The sequence below is a fragment of the Polistes canadensis genome, unplaced genomic scaffold, assembly GCF_001313835.1.
Source record: "Polistes canadensis isolate GaletaPanama2010 unplaced genomic scaffold, ASM131383v1 scaffold_357, whole genome shotgun sequence".
NCBI lineage: Eukaryota > Metazoa > Arthropoda > Insecta > Hymenoptera > Vespidae > Polistes > Polistes canadensis.
In genome coordinates, this window is record NW_014569904.1 from 1 (window position 1) to 19863 (window position 19863).

Here is a 19863-nt window from a genome sequence, read left to right on the forward strand (position 1 = left end):
GGATTTTGCTTTCGATGTTCTTTTCTCTTCGAAATCTTTTGTTAGACTTATACGTTTTGACATAAAAAAGTTTTTACTATCGAAAGTTTTTTATATGGCTTTCTGAAAGTTGCGCATGTGTGCATAACGGAAATATTAATTGTCATTAATAGAAATTAGGATTATAACGTTATGATTTTCCTTTTTTTAAATTTAATATAATTGTTTAAATTAATATAAATATGTTTTAACGTTTCTGTGCAGTGCTGACTGTGGAGGGGGATATTCTCATCAAAAAGAATATTATTATAATATATTGTAGGAGACGGTAAGCGTAGCCGTCTTATCTTTTAGATCTGCCGACAAAGACGCTGGTTTTTTAGCATAAGACGATAGGCATTTGTTCGATTTTAAATATTACTGATGGAGTAATGATGTTACGTTATCTACCAAGAAAGATATGTAAAAATTTTCAGCCCTTTTACACGTAATAGACACAGTACATTTCTATTATATATAAGTTATATATTACAATTTCTTCCGTGTAAGTATGAAAAAATCTTGTAACGAAACCTTTTAAAAAACATGATAAAAATTTGCACTCCTCTGCATAATAGACTCTTCACTTTTCATCCCACCACATGCCACCACAACTCAGAAATTTTATTCCTTTTCTCTACAGTAGTAGTACAGTAGTAGTACAGTAGTAGTACAGTAGTTGTACAGTAGTTGACATCTGTACATTTCTACTCTATGTCAATAATTTTTCCATTTATTCACACGATATATAGGTAAATATTTATTTTGTAAATTTTATTATAAATTTATATATTATATATATATGTAGTGCATATCATAAAGGAACAATTTCCTTCATGGGTCTATTTCGAAAGGAAATCTATTTTTTGAAAAATTGACACTGGTGTTTCCTCGTAAGTAAAATTATTTTTCTCTAAGAATGAAATGCAATACGTTTGCAATAAAATTCACTGCATACAGACACACAGATACACGCACGCACGCACGCAAGCACGCACGCACACACACACGTGTACTTAATAAGTAATATTATCATTTTACGTAGTAAGAGAGATCCTGCGAATTACGATAGTAATAGATGAGAAAATAACTTGAAAAATGGCTTGGAGGAATTTATTCCGTAAGGAGATCATCGCTTTGCGGTATTTCTTTCATTTGCTTTTGTTCCCTCGTCTTTTTTCGAAGAGCACGTCCTCTTAAATTGAGCATCGTCCTGGTCACTAACCACATAGCACCCTTCTCACATACGCATATCAGAGTCTTCATAAATCCGTAGACCAAATAGTGCGGAGGATATCCAGTTGTTAGCGATTCGATTCCTACAGTTTTCAAGGTTGCCTCGACGAACTTATCAGGTGTCGGTGCCATCCATGTTGGCTTTCTAATGAAATGAAATGAATAAATAAATTAGATTTGTCGATAATCTCGTCAAAATATGCAAACATTGTAAAAGTCAAATGAATGAAAAAGGTAAAAACCGTTCTCACTTGATTTTGGTCATCTTGGTGGCAACTGCTCCGGGAATGATGCACTGCACGGTAACACCTTTCGAAACTACTTCCGCAGCTAAATCGGCACTAAATTTAATGACGTAAGCTTTGCTAGCTGCATAGACTGTTAAATATGGACTTGGAATATCACCCGTTATCGAGCTGATATTAATGACAACACCCTTTCGTCTTTTTATCATGCCTGGTAGAACCACCCTTGTGGTACCGGTAAGACCAGCCACGTTCAATTGTAATATTTTATTTAGCGTATCTTCTGGCATGTTTGTTAGAAATTCTGGATGCTCGTAACTCATTCCAGCGCTGTTAATAAGAATGCCAACCTGTAAAAACAATTAGATTATTATCATAATTTTGATCATCCAATTAATTTTTGCCTTGAAACAATATATTTTGCATATGTTCGTTCGCCGTAGAAACACGGGCGTGACGTGAACTTTGAAATCTCAGAACGTCGAACACTCTGTAATTTCTATTATAAGTAAGACAATAATAGGAAGTATACTTGAAATGGAATTAATTAACTTTGCTAATATCGTAGAAGAATATTGATAAATGACCGTACCTCGAGTTCTTCGATAGTTTCAGCGATTTTAGAGTAAACCATTTGACCTTCGGTTAAATCAGCTTCAACGACACGGGTCTCAACTCCGTATTCCTCTTTTATCTCGGTTGCAACATCTTTGAGTTTTGCCAATGATCTTGAGACTAGGACAATGTCGAGTCCTTTACTAGCAAAAGCCTTAGCGAAAGCTTTTCCGAGTCCATCGGTTGCCCCCGTGATTACTGCCCATCTACCTTGACTCGTTAAATCTACACCTAAGCCTAAATTAGGTGCTAATAACTTTTTCCAAGCCAATAGGCCTCCTCTTATTAAAATTCTCAGACCCACAGCAGTGAGGACAACCAAAGAGATCTTCTCCCAGCACGTCAACATCCTAAAATATATTTTCCTTTTCGAATTTTCTTTTGCAATGACCACTGCCGTTCTATAACAGACTGAGACTGATAACGTTTATCGAATTACGTTTGCGTCAACGCTTAATCAGCCAGTCATCGTGCATTAAGCGATGACCTCGAGGCTTATGAACTATAATGAAATTTATTTACCCTGTGGCATGACAAACAAAATTCTTTATCTTTTTCTTTCCTTTTTCTTTTTCTTTTTCTTTTTCTTTTTCTTTTTCTTTTTCTTTTTCTTTTTCTTTTTCTTTTTCTTTTTAATTCAAACCATATGACTTATTTCCTACAGATCAAATTTCGATATTTTTTGACGATCATTAAATAAAACAAAAGTTAAATACACAAAATGTCAATATATGAAATATTTAATAATGAGTATAATTTCAATTATTAATAATTATATATAAAGTATAAATTATTCATATACGAAATGATCGCGTAAACGTTTTTATATGATTGAAAATAAGAAAAAAGATAACGAAATTCTATTGATTATTAGAATGTGAATCCTTAAATAAGAACTCATAAAACATTGCCATAGTTAAAATATAAACACTATTTTATTAGTAGAATCGTAAGAGTAAGATAAGATATCAAAATCGCGCGATCGTGTCTAAGCAAATAGCTTTTCCTGGATTAGTTTGCTTTAGGTATACACTTTCACACTTTTTTCTTACTTGTCACGATCAAACCTATTGACATCCGATCTCTTTTCAAGAGCGAGGAACCTTGATTAACTCTTATCTTCTTTTTCTTTAAACAATCCCATTCAATTGTTTTCTCTCTCTCTCTCTCTCTCTCTCTCTCTCTCTCTCTCTCTCTCTCTCTCTCTTTCTTTTATTCTATTTCGAAGATAATTAACAAGATCAAATTAAAACGGAATGGAAGGGAAAGAGAGAGAGAGAGAAAATTGCTGGAAATACACACGCGTAGTAAAGACAATTATTACAAAACTTTGATATGAACTTGTGTGTTAGTAGCAAGAGAAGGAATTGTACGATTATAACGAATACACCGATGTCTTCCTGTTAAAAGATGTCTTCACTGTGCCGCAGATATGCAGAAAAAAAGAGAACTCACCAATCGGGATAAAAGAGGGAGAAAGAAAGATAGTGATAGTGAAATAGGGCTTGAGGAGTGTAAGAAGAAGAAGAAGAGAAACAAGGTGATAGCATAGAGGGGAATAGGATCGATAGTACGTCGGCGTAAACGTGACTACGGCTATTGAGAGAAATGCGCGCGCGCAATGTCATAGCTATGGGATAACTTATTCTCTCCCCTCTATACTCCCCTCTCCAGAACCCTCACTGCTTCTACTTTCTTCCCAGCACCTCTTTCACCTCGTCCTATCCTCGTCTCGTCTCGTCTTATAATCGAGAGAGAAAGAGAGAGAGAGAGAAAGAGAGAGAGTTGTTCTTTCTCCGACATACTTTACTTCCTTCCTCTCCCACCCATACCATTCATGCTCCCTAGCTTGAGAAATTAGGGTACTTGGTATAGAAGCGTCAATCGACGTTACTTTCTTTTTTTCAATATATGTCTCTCTCTCTCTCTCTCTCTCTCTCTCTCTCTCTCTCTCTCTCTCTCTCTTTTTATTTCGCCAACGTTGTTGGATTTGCCATTGTTAACTTTGTTGTTTACTTTTTCGTTATTCCCTCCTAAGTATTTCTCATGTTCAAGACACCTGTCCTGTCGTAGTTTTACGATTTGCCTTTCGGCACCTTCATTTTTCCGAACAGTTGCTTCCACACTTTTTTTCAAGTTATACTTTTGTTCCTTTGTTATTTTTTTCTAATAGTTTCATACCCAGCGAATATTTTAACATTTGATATCTCGGATCGGTAAAGAGAAATTTTTGTTCCCTAAATTTTTCTTCGCGCTTCAATCAAAATGAGTAAAATAATCGATCCGATTTTAATCGAGAAAGACACATAGATACGTATCATGAACTTTTATTTACTAATTTATGTACCGTTGGCTATATTTTACTTCTCTCACTCACTCATTCTTTCCTTCTTTCTTTTTACGGTTAACCGACTTCTATTCACTTCGGGGCAGTAGGTCAATGTACTCTTCAAGTATTTCAACGAATCTCGTTTACATATTTTTTCCGTTTGATGCATTACTAACCTTACAACTATCTCGAATATTATTGTATTTATAATATTATTATATTATTATTTCTATCAGACCAATCAAAGTTTCACATTGTCATATTTTTCAGATATCTATATAATATATAAGTAGATTAACTTTATGATTTATTTGATATTCAAATTATTTATTTTATCAAATATATTATTAAATAAATAAATTTACGCGAATCTTTTGGTGAATTAATATAGCTGCTATCAAGTTATAGGAATTAATTTTGTCTTGAACGTTCAAAATTATTTGCTTGAATTATAGAAGAAGAAAAACGTTACAAGTTTTATGCTCTTGGATTGAAAGGAAAAATTTCAAGTTGAATAAAAAACACGCTAAAAACGATAAGGCATGCCTTGATAATGACGGAGGAAAATATTTACAGAATTTGAATAGTTTGACTCATGAATAATATTCTAAAGTTTTGACAAGCAATTATTGCGTCGCAACTGTTTATCTTTCGCCACTGTTTTCTTCGCACATCAACCAACGATCGATTCGTTTTTTACTCGTTGGAAATCAATCGTTTGTTCGTTCGTTTGTTCGTTCGTTTGTTCGTTCGTTTGTTCGTTCGTTCGTTCGTTCGTTCGTTCGTTCAAGAATTCTTCGAACGCGCGGCGTCAACTTTCCTCCTTTCCGGATTTGGTAAAGAAACCTAAGTAATTTGGTGAAAGTCCGAGGAGATCCAAGGATCGTGCATTTAGATTGCATATCGTTAATTAAAACCCTACTAAAAATGAAATACGACGAAGCATTGTTCATCGGATTAGATTATATTATCATATCGTTGATTTTGTCAGAGATCACTTCTTTCTATTGTAGAATATTTTGAAAATGTTATTCGAAATAAAATCGTTTACGTAATGTCATTCAATGATTTGATGATTTTTAACAGGGCTTCGTAAATTTATCAAATCTTCGATAAACTTGTTGGTTTTATATGAAAATAATCATAAAATATTTATATTTCCCGCGCTTATTCTTATAATAAGAATATATTTTTGGATTTTAAGCAAGTCATACTTAAGCTAAAGACATCATTTGCGTAATATTGATTTAATGTCCAACTTTGAATAAAAGACCTTTGAATCTATCGTATACTTATACGAACGTACGTACATATGTTAAAGAGAAAATCCGGAAATAACGTTGATCGTGTACACGTTTAACGAATACTTATGCCATATATATCATATACTTTTTAATATGTATCGTGGAAAAAAAAGAAACAGAATTTATTCGTTTAGCAAATAGAAAATCACGATAGAAAACGTAGAGAAGTTGTTTTCAATTGAAGTCTAAAAAAAAACAGACAAATATTAAATGAAATTGATCTCGTATCACGATCGTTTCTAGATCGTTCCAGAAAGTTAGTGTGGAAGAAGTTTAGTGAAATTTAGTTTTTGGTAATCAAGCGACAATTTGAAGATCGGCGTTCCGTATTTCTTTCTCGGTGAAGTTCATTGTCTTGGTCCCAGTCTTAACGACTTCTCTCTGCGCCATCAACGTGACGTTTCTATGAGCCTGGTGAATGGTTTGTAGATGAAAGCGTCTCCAAAGGAGAGCATCAACGTCGACGGATTTCGTCCAGTCTTGCCAATCGCCTCGGGTTATTCCCTCTTCGTTAATACCTTCAGCTTCCTGGAGAACCTTGCGAAGCCAGGTAGCCCAATTGTCGGCGGTATCGCTTACATAAGTCAGCCATTTCGACCAATCCCTAATTTCGATGGATTCAACTTCAGCTGGATATCTGTCGAGGAAAATAATTTGCGACTCTGTAAGAATATTTTTCATCCAATTTGCTATTTTTCCAGCCAAAACGATCAAGACATCTTTCATATGTTCGTTCAATGCTTTCGGATCTTCCCTTTCTATAACGGTTCGAAACTTATCATAGATCGCGGCTTGAATACGATCGCGAATCAGATCAACGCCTTTACTTTCTGCCATGGATTCTAACATAGCATAAAGAACGTCGATCACTTTACTAAAGGTCACGAACGGTACGTCGGTAGAGAAGAGATCGCCGTAATCCCCAACCGTTGCTGTAGACTTTATTTCTTTCTTTCCTTTCTCTTCTTCCTCATCTTTCTTTCTTCTTTCTTCTTTTTCCTTATCTTTCTTTCTTCTTTCTTCTTCTTCCTTATCTTTCTTTCTTCTTTCTTCTTCTTCTTCTTCCTCAGCTTTTTTTCTTCTTTCTTCTTCTTCCTTCTCTTTTTCTAATCTAGCTTCTACTTCTTCCTCAGCTTTCTTTCTTTTTTCTTCTTCTTCCTTCTCTTTTTCTAATCTAGCTTCTTCTTTTTCTTCCTCAGCTTTCTTTCTTCTTTCTTCTTCTTCTTCTTCTTCTTTTTCCATCTCTTTCTGTATCCTTGCTTCTTCCTCAATTCTTTCTTTTTCTTCCTGTTGCTGTCGTTCACTTTCTAATGTTGCTTCTTCTTCCTCCTCCATTTTCCTTCTTTCTTCCTGCTGAACCCTTTCTTGGGCTTCCTTATCAGTCCCCTCTTCTTCCTTTTCTTCTTCTTCTTCCTCGTCGTCTTCCTCGTCTTCTTCCTCGTCTTCTTCCTCGTCTTCTTCCTGGTCATCTTCCTCATCTTCATCCCCCTCCTCCTCCTCCTCCTCCTCCTCCTTTCGTTTCTTCTCGCATACTTGTTCCAATTCCTTCTTACGATCTTCCGCAACTTCGAAAAGCACTCCGGATATCCAACAAGCTACAACGTCCGCGAGGAAACGCATCTGTTGCGATTTACGATCGCTCTCATCTAATGGCGTATATTCGAGAGCGTAACTCAATCTCTTGATTATCACATTGGCTATATCCTCGTATTCTTCTTTTGGTATTGGACATCTCCAATCAAGAATACTCTTCACAAAACGTTCGGCCATCATATATTGACAAGTTACAGCATCCTTATCCAATATCGTTGCACTAAGTGTACCTGATTTCTTAGCTTTTCGCGTATAACGGTTAAACTTACGTTCCTTTTTTCGTCTCTGAGATATTCTTTTACGTTTTTTATTGCGAAACGCTTTCGCTGCTTGCCTGAAATAATCATCGATAATATTGTCATCTTATATAATGACAATTTATTTATTATTAATAATTAAGAAATGTTAAAAACCACTTTACTCTGGCGTTAGACAAGTTTCACCCTCCAAAGATTTGATTAAATTGTCCACGAATTCGGGTTTCAATCTGGAAGCACCCTCTTGCAGGGTCATCAACATACGGTGTTTTGTTGGTCGAGCTAATTCTTTGATTCTTTGAGAAACTGGCTTTAATTTTCTTATCACTGTCTCTTGCAGACACGCTGGTGGACATCTACGACTGTTTAAAAACAACGATGATTAGAATGTACGTAATGTTATTTTGTATTATTTGATCAATTAAAACGGTTAAAATTCATTTATGCGGGTACGCCATTCCACTTTGTTTTGTAGTTAAGCATTTGGATGAAAAAGGTAATGTCATTTTTCAGTGAATTACGAATAAAATCTATATATATAGGCCATGCGCATGGCTCGTGACAATAATTCTATCAATCAAACCTCGGAGTCGCTAGCACGTCGATGTATTCTTTCTTCGACAGACAATGTCTCGGAATGATGTCCAGTTTTGGGAAAATGCAGGGTTTACCGTAAATCATCACTGTTACTTGCTTTTTCTCCTTCATTGCTGCCGCCGCCCCCGCCGAGGTTTTTATTCTCTCACAACATTCACTCTCCGCCGTAGATTTCTAGTCATCCAATTGGTTGATTGGTACATCTCAAATATAATTTTCAATTTTATATTATTATATTATATTATTATTTTTTTACTTGGGCTTTCTTTTTTGCCGATGGTTTGACGCAGCGTAACCATCTTTCCTTATTCTTCTCAAAACGTGGATATCCCTCAAATTTGTCATCTCTTTTACCTTTATTTATTTCTTTCTCTATCGAGAGTGCACGTTTCACGTCCTCCGGATCGTCATCGTTCATATCCATACCTGATTATAAATTTGACGTCTGTGTGCTCGCTTGTATGTTATAACTTTTTTTATCTCCTTTCCATTTATAATTTTCCTTTGTGCGATAGATCGTGAAACTTCATTTTATCGACTTTTTCTACATCGTTTAAACGGACCAAAATTTTCAATTGTGTTCCATTTTTTTGTTAACTTTTTTACTTTTGTTTTCTTTCTCTTTTGAATCAGATTTAATTAAATTTGCGTTGATGTGGTAGGAAAAACAAATTGGTCAATTCATTTTGTTGCTCGAAAAATTTGGTTTTTATATTTTACAAGGAAATAGTTTAAACGAAAAGTTTTGAATGATTTTTCGACGAACGTGAAGTTCGTGTTTTCGATATTTAGTTTGATTTCGCTTCTTTTGTTTTATTTATTCTTTTATTTTTAAGCTTGAAAAATTAGTTAGGAAGTATATATCGTAGTATAATATTGCAAACGTAATATACATATGAACGTTATCGATCGGGGAACATAATTATTGTTAAACACGAACCGTTCAGGAGCAATTCGTTCTACGTTGTGCAGGACAAATAAACGCGAACGTGATCAAAATTTATAATCTGCTAGTCAGTCGGCAAACAGAGACTCAATCATTTAATTACACAAGTTCTCGTAATAAAATAACGATCGATCATTGAATAGAGTTAACCGCCTACGAATTCGAGTTTCGATACTGATCGAGACTGGACGTGTGAATTTTTATCGAATATATTATTTTTTCTATTTTGATTGAAATCATTTGCAGTGAAATCATTTGCGGTGAAATCATTTGCAGTGAAATCATCTGCAGTGAAATCATCGTAGTAGGTAAATATCTACTTATAAAGGAGAAAAATGCTTCGATACAATACTCTTATTTTCATTAAGAAATATAAACGATAAAAAGAGTAAGGTGAGTGTTGCGTTTAGCGCGCGCGGCGTGCGCGTTTCAGTGGGAGGGTGGAATTTAAGTACTAGATGTTACGGACAGATGGTGGTAGTATAGACGTCAGTGGTCGGACGGCTGTTCCGTTCGTTAATCGATCAATTCGGGTGTCGCTGTGCTCATTCGAAGGAAAGGAGACGTATATAGATAGTAGAAAAGGAAATACGGAAATAGGCCGAGATGCGAGAGCGTTAAGTAGAGTAATGTCGGGCTTTCGGGTTGGACACGACTCTCGTCGCTATTATCTACCGTGATGCAGAGATCGGTAGTGTACCCTAACAGGAATCAAAATGTCGTCGAGAAAAAATTGACGTTTAATACACGATAAAACGGAAAAACGTAAAAAGGCTTGCCGTTGGACCACGGAGCGATAACTATGATGAGATAACGAACGCAGAATGAAATACAACAACGTTGACTTTCTCGGTTATGCAGTCCTCACATTCACTTTACATCTTAACGGTGCGTTCAACAAATTTTAACGCTATCTTATTTATTTCATCTTATATTTTATCTTTAATTCCTCGTATATTACCTCCATATTCGCTCTCTCTCTCTCTCTCTCTCTCTCTCTCTCTCTCTCTCTCTCTCTCTCTCTCTCTCTCTCTCTCTCTCTCTCTCTCTCTCTCTCTCTCATTCTCTCTCATTCTCTCTCATTCTCTCTCTCACTCACCCACCCTCTTTCTCTCTCTCTCTCTATTTCACTCTCTCTCTCTATTTCACTCTTTCTTTGTTTCTTTTTCTTACGTCTAAAAATACATCAATTTTTCTTCTAGCTTCTTTTTAACTTAACTTGGAAGTCCTATCAATCTTATGCTTATCACAATTGTCGTCAATGTGACCGCGTTCGAATGCGTGTGGCTCTGAATTAGGGCAATGCTTAAACTATATATAGATAACATGCTCTATTTATTTAAGTTTTTACTTATGCTTCTTTTTTAATTAATAAAATAATAACACCCTATACGAGTGTACCTTTGCTGATAGGTAATATTTTGTTAAGATAATATTGATTTCATCTAATTGTCAGTTGCTTTTTATGAGTACTTACTTTTGTGTTGTATACATTTAAATATGTAAATATTTTTTGCAGCTATCCTCTTTGAAATGTATGGCTTTTCATAATGTAGGACTCATCTCTGATGTATGTTTTTATAAGAAATTATTCATATCGTTGGATACTTACAGTTCGCGCAGAAGAAGGAGTTGCTTGCAAAGATTTACAAGGACGTTCTTATGAAAGCGGTTACCTTTACTTTCCTGGCCCGGAACCTTGTACATTTTGTGTTTGTGACAACGGCAATCCAAAATGGTGCAAAGCTGTTATCTGCAAATTTCTTGAGGTATCCTAATATCTAATTGATAATTAATATCCTGTTTGTTATAGCGTGTAATTATTTATAAAATTATGTGCCCAAACGTCTGGATATATATATATTCTTATTTTGATATAACTTTTAAGGAAGATTGTAAATCTTTGCGAAGAAGCGAAAAGTGCTGTGAATTTATTTGCTTAAACGATGCTAATGAAAAATCTGATGGCAGCGGTACCAACTTGGTAGAAGGAAGCGTTAACTATGATATAGGATTACGTTCTGTTGCCAGTTTTGTAACGGCAATATTATCTTTAAGTCTTCTATTTTTCTTAATATATCGCCTACGTCAACGAAAAATTAGAGGTATGTTTTAGAATAATGATACAGTATATACACATATAGCTTTTTTAAAGATAATATATAATCATAAAAGTGATTTGAAAATCCTATGATATTAGTAGCTACATAATTTACAATGATATTATGCATAAAAGATTCAGGATATCCCATGTTAGTGTGTGTGGCAGGAAGACAAAGCAGACAATTAGCAGAGGACCAAAGAAATCTGGGCAGTATGGGATATTTAGAAAGAGGAGGACTACAGCATGGCATTCCGATGGATGACATGCCTTGCGGCGGTGGATATCCTTTGTGGAAACCGGCAAACAATTATTTCCCACGCGGGGAAGCACCTCCGCCTTACGAAGAAGCTGTAGCCGCTGCTAGGACAGAGCAAGCACTTTTATCTATGACCCCCCATACTACATTGTCTCCATTAAATTTTTCAAACGGCTATTTGCAAGATACCAATAGTCATTCGAATATAGCCGTTGTAGCTAGTAGTCAAGATGCGTTAAATTCGACTTCAGCGATGCCTTCGAATAGTAACGGTGCAAGCACTGTCCCATTAATATCATCGTCAAACGTAGCGATCGGTTCATTAACCACATATACGAACTGTCACCAACTTAATCAGAGTGAACAATCAACGACCCTTAATGTTGGTACATCCACTGCTACAAATTACGCGGCATCTACGAATACATATGAAAATTTGCCAGTATCCACTGGTATAACGAATTTCACTTATCAAATTGCTACAGCAAGTAACGATACCCAACCATTAACGAGTTCGCATTCAACTATTTCGAAAACTTATCGACAGCATACCACGTTTCCTCGACAAAGTGGTGCATTTACAATATCCGCGAGCTTACCGAGTTCCGATATATCCGCTCATCGTACTATTCCGAGAACGCTCACGAATAATACTCCTACGACTAGAATAAAAGATATTATGAGCGATCGTTCTACGGACGAGATATTTCATCTCCCACCGAGAAGTTTGTCACCAAAGAATTTGCCGCAATCAGCTTCGCCGACAGTTTCTAACGATCAAGAACATATGCAAGATCCTTCTAATATATTTTGCAAAGACGTTATAACGTCCGTCACGAGTGTAACTCAAATTGAAAGACAACAAGGAAATGTTGCTTCGCGAAAACCGTGTGACTTTAAGGTACTGCAATAGTAATATTACTTTATACATCTGTTACCCGCGTATACTAAGAGACAATTATTTCATTTTAATTGTGATGTGTTATTTATTTGTAGCCTCCTTTAAACATTGCTAATGAGATTAACGAAGATGGAAGTTTTGAATCGGTAGCTTGTACTTGCAGTATGCAAACTCTTCCAACTCTTCACGATGATGCGGATGATTATCGTAGCGAGTGCGAAAATTGTAAAAGCGCAACTGGATCTCGTTATTATTTGGATAACGAAGATGAATTGGTTACATCACCGCACGAAACCATGACATTACATAGGAGACCAGAGGATACAGCGTCAAGTGCCACACCTCAGTATTATAGGACTTCTCTTACACTGCCGACAAGTACTCGTCAACGTACAAGGTGAAAACTCTTAAAACCCTTTATTGATTAATGATTTCTTAATATATTCAAGAGCTATGCCCCTTCCTCCAAGTACTCAAGCTTCCTTATCCGAACTCGAAAGAACTTGTATTTTATTTCTTGTTTTTATTTTACATTGTTTAGGAGTACTGGAGTTCGAGAAAATTGGTTTAATACCATGCCGCAAAGCTCTACAGAATCTTCGGATGAAAATTAAATGTAAAAAAAAGAAAAGAAAGAAAGAAAGAGGAAGAAGAAGCAGAAGAAGAAAAAATATATAATGTCTATATGTTGAGTAAGTACCAAAATACGCGAATGCGTATTAAATATTAGGATCGTACGCTCATTACAGAATAAATAAAATTCGATTCGCTTTACGCGCGCATAACATGGAGCAGTGTTGATAGGAAAAAATCTCGATACAAATAATAACGTTTTGTACTAAAAAAGCTCGTTAGATCTGCGTCGTTTCTGTTACATTACTACAGGTATTTGATTAGAAAGCAGAAATAAGTGATACACAGAACGTACAAAAATGGCTCTTTATAACTTTATAGTTTATTACAGATATTTTTTGTAAAAGGTATTATAAATGTGCACGTCGCCGAACTGCGAATGTTTATGCAATCGTATATTTCAATTGAAAAAAAATTATATATCGTATATTTTTTAATTGTTTATTGCTATGATAATTTGATCAATAAAAAAATCACTTTTATATGTAAGTACGGCGTCGTAAATAATTGTCATGATTTATGAAAAAGCAAATCGTCGGGATTTAAATTATTTTATATGCTCGTCCTTTTATTTTATACACTATTTATGCATATATGTATATACTTTGCATGTTGATTTTTTTTCTTTTATATATGTCAGTGCATAAACATAGGTAGTTTAAAGATAGCATACTATTTTTTTTATATCTTTTAGCTTATCGTTATATTTGCATTTATTTTATTAAGTAATTTAATAACAAAGTAACAAAATGGCTATATTATTAACATCTATAAATGTAAAAACTCTGCGAAACTATTAATATGTATATATATATGTATACATACATAAAAAAAGATCATAGAAGGATGTGCCAAAAGTTTGGACAATTTTGAATGTATATTTTGTAAATTTTTGATCATTTTTAAATTTGATAATAGTTTCAAGTCAATTTTCAACACGATAACGATTGATTCATATAAAATGTTTTTAAATTTAGATTTAGGTTCTTTAGGAGAAAGAAGAAACGAATGAAAAAGAAAAGGGGTATCACACTTCAGTGTCGTTGTTAGACATTGTTGTTATATGATTCTTTACAAATAATATGGTTCATCTTAACGTGAAAAGAAAAAAAAAAAGAGAGAAATGAAAAAAAGGAAGAAAAAATTCATCACATGGAAAGCAGTATTGTTGCAAACATTGATCGCATGTGTTTAACAAAAATAGACATATTATCTAGGCTGTACTGTATCCTACATGCAGGAACTTTAAATTCTCGTCATCAATAAGATACGAGCAACTAAATATCTTCTTTCAGTAGTATATACGATACTTTTTTAAACATGATATCACAATAACAATTGGGTAGTATATTAGGTAGAAGTTGGATAAAAAAAAACACACAAAACATATACATATACACGTTTTAAATGGCAATGTATAAGTTGCATGGCATATACAACCCATTTCTTTGATAATTTTTTTGTTTCCGTTTTAATCACTGAAATATTTATCTTTCTTATTTCTCGTATCATTTTCATGAACAATGCCATGATTACTTCAAAGTTCAGCACAAAAATTGACATGACATATATACTGTGTTCAACCATAGTATTACTTAAAAGTATCTTCTTCGTACTCCTGTGATATAATATTGTAGATCATAATAGGAACTTAAAAAAGAAAAAAAAAAATAATAATAATAATTAATATTTTTGCTTTATCGTCATTAGTACCTTTGGAACTAATGCGTGCTAAGTCGTGTGACTAAAAAAAAAGATTTAATAAAAGAGATAAAAATTAAAACTCAATAAGAAGTTTTATGAAAGGAAAAGAAAAGAAGAGAAAAAAAAGTGGTTCCAATTTCAAGTTAGATACCATATGAAAAATTAATTCAAATTTGTAGCATACACTTCAATTCTATTACTTTTCACAATGATGTATATAGACTGATTTTGTCAATCGACTAATATATAAGAAAGAAAAAAATTTTTAAGTCTTAACGACTATATTTCATACGGTAATTCCAGTAAGTTGTTTTAACATTATTTTTCGGGCATCTTTATATAATGATATAAAAAGGCTGCGAGAAGAGCGAGAAGAACTCATTTACGCACATTGGTGATTTAGAAAATATGTGAAGCACCAAAATAATAATGATTTGGAGAATAATTTTTATTTTTAGCACTAATCCGACATTAAGATAAACAATTTAAAAAAAAAAAAAAAAAAAGAAAAAAAACTTAATGTATCTTTTAAAAAGAAGAAGCTATTATTTCCAGCAAATAAAAAAAGCAAACCAAAAAAAAACAATAAAAAGAAAATGAACAAAAATAAAAAAGAAGAACAAATCCAAATTCTGCAATATACAATCTGTTTTTTGTACATAATGTGTCAAATTTTATTGTTCTAAAATATGAGAATCGTTGTACAATTATATATTAAGTGTTTAGATATTAAACGATATGTGTATTAGAGATATTAACAATATTATGATTAATTAATTAGATATTAATAGCACCACACACACAAGCGGTATAATCCGTTTATGAAAATTTATCAGTATTAACATAAAGAGCAATATTTCTGTTAAATAAAAAAACATTTCAATTATCTATATTTTAGCTGTAGCGTAGTAATTAACTTACAACACACTTTACTGTATATATATACATATTTTTATTTCCTTCCTTTTTAATTTTAAGAGGTTATTTTATTGAATAACGATATCCAAACTTATAGCAAAATGTACAATATCAAATGAAATAATAACAATGATGATAAAAAGAACCATTTTATTCGATTTTTCATTCTGAAATCAATTATCCGTAACATTGAAATATCGTTTTGAATTTATTGCTACGTATTAATGTTAACAATATATATTTTACATATAATTAAATATAAATATTTGTTCACAATTTTATAAAATGAATGAAATGTGAATATGTTAAATAATTAAAACGATTGATTTGATCAATAATAATCAATAAGTAATCGATATATAGACATGAAGTATTTTCAAAATTTAACAAAAATTGTTCACTTTTAACAAAATATTTGGGAACAAAATTATTTTAACTATGAACAAATTAATTCATTTTTTATTGTCAAAAAACTTGGTAGATTGAAAAGCTATTGTGTGTGCGTGTGTTGTGTGATTTTTATTTGTATAATATAAAAATATTATTATGAGTCCCGTAGTAACTAAAATGTAGAACCAATCAGCATCGTCTTGCTCGTTCTATTAGCACTCTTTTCGCGGGTTTTTACCGAGCGCCATTACTACGGGATCCGTTGTCAACGAGTATAGATTTAGTAAAGTTATGTAAAGTTAATGGATAATCAGGTAATTTCATTTTATTTAAACAAAAGATTGAAAAATCTATCATTAACATTCAATAATAAATACAATAATCGATGATTTATATTCTATTATAAGAACAATATGAACTTTAAATGAAATATTTATCCTACAGCAATGTGAAGAACGAAAGGAACGATAGATGAAAGAGAAGACCAATCCTAGATTAGGTTTGTTATAAATTTTGAAAGAGAATTGATGCTAAATGCAGAGGTATAGGTCAATTAATGATATTATCCGATAGAAAAATGTATTTCTTCGATTGAAAATAAATCAAAATTTTTTTTTTTAATTGAATAACTGTATTATACGTCGGTATAATATATTTTATTATATTTTTTTACAGTAATTTAATGAAAATAACGTCTTGAAGATAAAACAACCTTAAAAATAATATGAAATTAGGAACTTAGGAAGGTGTAAAAGGTAAAACACGATAAAAGTTAGCAATTTATTCGCTAGAGGGCAAATATATCAGTTTAAAAGAAAAGCCGTTGTATTCGAAAGGTTCTTTCATTTTTCAAATAGTTCGAGGAAGTTTGAAGAGATTAGCCGGTTGGTGGCAGCACTGGCGCGCATCGGAGTAACGTACGAGTGGAGTGGAGGACGGTGCCGCCGCGACGCCGACGTATTTGTCAATACTTTCTCCTTTCCACTAATTTTCGACGGTTCCCAAAGCGATTAAATCGGTTTTCCAAATTGTGCCGGCAAGCGTACAAGTGTCACGACAATTTTCTGATCTACCATCGAGGACTAAGTCACGACACGACTGGTAATTACCGGTGACAATTTTATATACAAAAAGCCAAAGAGAGCAAGAGAGAAAGAAATAGGGAGACGAAATTACAAACGAACGAGATAGAACGAATACTGATAGTTAGAGTGAAGGACAAGAGAAAAGCGAGAAAAGAACGTCTGAGTAAAAGGGTGAGAGTGAATTCGTGAGGGGGAGGGTGGGAGGGAGGAAGAAAGAAAGAAAGCAAGCAAGAGAAAGAAGAAGAAAGAAAAAGAGAGAGACAGTTGATATAACCGCGAAAAGCAGACATTGAGATCTGGCCAGGCCAGTCGGTCGCTCGTCCGAGTCTATTATATACTCGTCTCTCTTTCTTTCTTCTCTTTCTTTCTCTCTCTCTTTCTCTCTCTCTCTCTCTCTCTCTCTCTTTCTCTCTCTTTCTCTCTCTCTCTTTCTCTCTCTCTCTCTCTCTCTCTCTCTCTCTCTCTCTCTCTCTTTCTCTCTCTCCCTCTTTCTCTCTCATATCGTAGAGGAGAAACGTGCGAGTGAGAGTGAGTGAACGCGATCAAGCCCGAGCGAGCCATCGAAGCCAGCAGCAACAGCAAGGAGAACCCTAGGAAGCTGAAGTTTGCGAATCGGAGCAGCCTTAGCTCGTTTAAGAAGAACAAGGATCATAAAGCTGTGTGGTCGTTCAAGTATATACGTCGTATTCGTCGGATCGTTTTCTGCCTACGAATGCGGTCCACGGTTGAGCCATCGTATTAAAATGTAAGTATCGTCTTGATACAGTCAAACTTCTCTATCGTTTTTTGAGAGCGAGTAAAAGAGAGATATGATAGGTCGACCGAGGGGAATGAGAAAAACAACAAAAATTTTCCTTAAGGTAGTACGTAAAAATAAGAAAAAGAAAGATTTAACTTTTATCGAGACGAACATTGCACTCAACACTCCAAGTCAAGTTTTGAGTAGTCGAGCTTTTCCAATTTGTGGTTATGACAAGAAGGAAACGAGTAGTTGACGTTGCTGATCGAGAGAGAGAGAGAGAGAGACAGAGACAGAGAGAGAGAGAGAGAGAGAGAGAGTCGTTGTGTTGTATTCTATGTGTATATATCTTTTTATATATATGCATATGGTCTAAATACGTGTATTTGCATATACAGGTTGTCTCAAAAGTTGCATCACCAAGAACGAAGTCAATCGGCTGATGCGAGCTTTTTTTTTACTAAATGAAAAGATAATTTTGTTCTGGTAGATAGAATAAATTGATCATTTGTCAATTCGATAAAGCAATTTTTGGGCAACCTATGTGTTGTATCTACGTATATGCGAGACGGCTTTAAGTATCGTTCACAAGATTAAATGTTTATCTTGAAATTGTTGGGTGTCGTAGCATGGCACAAGTTTTCTAAAAAACAATTTATTTATAACAACGTTCTTGTATTCCTATCTTTTTGTTTCGTAGATGCAAACATTGAAGGAAAGGTTTTAATGCGGGGACATCAAATAACTGGCTGCTCGTTTATTTGTAATTATCGTGCACGTGCTGTTGAAAAAGGAACGAAGAGGAAAACCATTTGTCTCGATAAACAAGACTCTTCTATATTCTTTCAGGAAGAATTAGTTCATTGATTTTTCTCCTAGGATAACACTGAAAATTACCTATTGATTTTTTCTTGAAATTTTGTTACGTTTATTATGAAATTTTAAATGAAAGTTCTTGCATTAGAATTACAGCGCATTCAAGAGGTTATTCTAATTATTTTCTTTTTTTATTATTATTCCTATAAGTATATACTAATTATCGATCAGTCGTAGATACGTTGAAATGTAAATTACTTACGTGCTCGTCCTTATATTGTTACGGATAATCGTTGTTCTTTAAAAGCGTCCATCTTGAGTGGCGCCATATTTGAATGGTCATACGTTTTACGAACATTGTCAAACATTCGTTTCTTGTATTATAGTAGGAGATGTTAAAGACAGATTTTACTTGTGTATTAGCCTATTGTGAATAACACTTTATTGCCGTATACTTTATACGCCCCTTTCGCGCGTGCGTCTCTTATATGCGTATATATGTATATGCGTGCGTGTGTTGTTATGTCGCGGCGACATACGTTGTACACGGGTACACGCGATACACGTACAGATACACATTATACATAGATGTGTATGTATTTTGAAAATAATTTCGATTTGCATAGTCTTTCTTTCTTACTTATTTTTTATGTTTTGTTTTGTTTTTTTTCTTTGCGACTCTTTAGTTTGTCCACCTTTGTGGACGGCCGTTGGCCGAGAGAGAAATGACCTGACGAACGAACCCGTACACCGAGGGAACTTGCACAGCAACGGAGCTACGCTCTGTCAATTATTTCCGAACGCCGATGCATAGGCCAACAAATCAACTAACAAACCGAAAGAATCATTCCAAAATTAACAAACACATTTTCATCGAGGAATGCTCGTCTATTCGAGATTTCGAGATTATCTAAAACAAGTGGTTTAACTACTATTTCTACTTTCTATAAATAAGAGCAATATTTGAACATTTTTTTTTGAGTTACACGGCGGTATCCGAACTATTTATACCGGTTTAAACTATATTTATGTTTAAAGTCCACCAATTTTTTCTGATAGTCTTACGTATTGAAATATTTACTTATATGCTAGTTTCCGGGCTACTTTCTCTAGATTCGACCAAAAAGAATTCGCAATCCGGTCTCCGATATATCCGAAGATATTTATTGGTAAAACT

General features: G+C 34.0%; 4 protein-coding genes across 10 annotated transcripts in view; 2 read left to right on the top strand and 2 right to left on the bottom strand.

The window, feature by feature from the left end:
* Positions 1-181: 181 nt before the first annotated feature.
* Positions 182-3757, bottom strand: LOC106791950 (very-long-chain 3-oxoacyl-CoA reductase-like). Of its 4 annotated transcripts, none has more exons than XM_014757994.1 (4): positions 3570-3757; positions 2092-2464; positions 1506-1849; positions 182-1399 (listed from the first exon to the last, which is right to left on the bottom strand). In XM_014757994.1, the coding sequence occupies exons 1-4, from the start codon at positions 3740-3742 to the stop codon at positions 1132-1134; spliced, it is 1158 nt and encodes a 385-aa protein (XP_014613480.1). In that variant the 5' UTR covers positions 3743-3757; the 3' UTR covers positions 182-1131. The 4 variants fall into 4 exon arrangements, with proteins under 4 accessions (XP_014613480.1, XP_014613482.1, XP_014613481.1 ...); XM_014757996.1 differs by lacking the exon at positions 3570-3757 and adding an exon at positions 3167-3553; XM_014757995.1 differs by lacking the exon at positions 3570-3757 and adding an exon at positions 3167-3553 and having other exon boundaries at positions 2092-2515.
* Positions 3758-5696: 1939 nt separating this feature from the next.
* On the bottom strand, positions 5697-9528 carry LOC106791947 (glutamic acid-rich protein-like). Its single transcript, XM_014757979.1, has 5 exons — positions 8451-9528; positions 8181-8368; positions 7762-7959; positions 6972-7674; positions 5697-6752 (listed from the first exon to the last, which is right to left on the bottom strand). Exons 1-5 carry the CDS (start codon positions 8616-8618, stop codon positions 6045-6047), a joined length of 1965 nt encoding a protein of 654 aa, XP_014613465.1. The 5' UTR covers positions 8619-9528; the 3' UTR covers positions 5697-6044.
* Positions 9529-9614: 86 nt separating this feature from the next.
* LOC106791949 lies at positions 9615-15225 on the top strand. Of its 3 annotated transcripts, none has more exons than XM_014757990.1 (6): positions 9615-10028; positions 10755-10909; positions 11029-11245; positions 11377-12401; positions 12497-12798; positions 12943-15225. In XM_014757990.1, exons 1-6 carry the CDS (start codon positions 9965-9967, stop codon positions 13013-13015), a joined length of 1836 nt encoding a protein of 611 aa, XP_014613476.1. In that variant the 5' UTR covers positions 9615-9964; the 3' UTR covers positions 13016-15225. The 3 variants fall into 3 exon arrangements, with proteins under 3 accessions (XP_014613476.1, XP_014613479.1, XP_014613477.1); XM_014757993.1 differs by having other exon boundaries at positions 11410-12401; XM_014757991.1 differs by having other exon boundaries at positions 9616-10028; positions 11398-12401.
* A 1721-nt stretch (positions 15226-16946) lies between these two features.
* Positions 16947-19863, top strand: part of LOC106791948 (serine/threonine-protein kinase tricorner) — a 52399-nt gene continuing 49482 nt past the window's right edge. Inside the window, exons 1-2 of one of the 2 annotated variants that reach the window (XM_014757984.1) lie at positions 16947-17147; positions 17639-17876. In XM_014757984.1, the coding sequence (XP_014613470.1) occupies positions 17875-17876 (2 nt within the window). In that variant the 5' untranslated portion in view covers positions 16947-17147; positions 17639-17874. The remainder of the gene's footprint in view (positions 17148-17638; positions 17877-19863) is intronic. The other variant, XM_014757985.1, reaches the window with a different exon arrangement.

What these genes read in the sequence shown, in the direction of transcription:
- LOC106791947 (XM_014757979.1), bottom strand. Translation starts at nt 8,618, where the DNA reads ATGGATATGAACGATGACGATCCGGAGGACGTGAAACGTGCACTCTCG. An exon ending in CGGCAAAAAAGAAAGCCCAA is followed by an intron (nt 8,369 to 8,450) that starts GTAAAAAAATAA and finishes TTGGATGACTAG; the next exon opens with AAATCTACGGCGGAGAGTGA. An exon ending in GACGTGCTAGCGACTCCGAG is followed by an intron (nt 7,960 to 8,180) that starts GTTTGATTGATA and finishes GTTTTTAAACAG; the next exon opens with TCGTAGATGTCCACCAGCGT.
- LOC106791950 (XM_014757994.1), bottom strand. Translation starts at nt 3,742, where the DNA reads ATGACATTGCGCGCGCGCATTTCTCTCAATAGCCGTAGTCACGTTTAC. An exon ending in TCCCTCTTTTATCCCGATTG is followed by an intron (nt 2,465 to 3,569) that starts GTGAGTTCTCTT and finishes AATATATTTTAG; the next exon opens with GATGTTGACGTGCTGGGAGA. An exon ending in AAACTATCGAAGAACTCGAG is followed by an intron (nt 1,850 to 2,091) that starts GTACGGTCATTT and finishes TTGTTTTTACAG; the next exon opens with GTTGGCATTCTTATTAACAG.
- LOC106791949 (XM_014757990.1), top strand. Translation starts at nt 9,965, where the DNA reads ATGAAATACAACAACGTTGACTTTCTCGGTTATGCAGTCCTCACATTC. An exon ending in ACGTCAACGAAAAATTAGAG is followed by an intron (nt 11,246 to 11,376) that starts GTATGTTTTAGA and finishes TATGCATAAAAG; the next exon opens with ATTCAGGATATCCCATGTTA. An exon ending in AGTACTCGTCAACGTACAAG is followed by an intron (nt 12,799 to 12,942) that starts GTGAAAACTCTT and finishes TACATTGTTTAG; the next exon opens with GAGTACTGGAGTTCGAGAAA.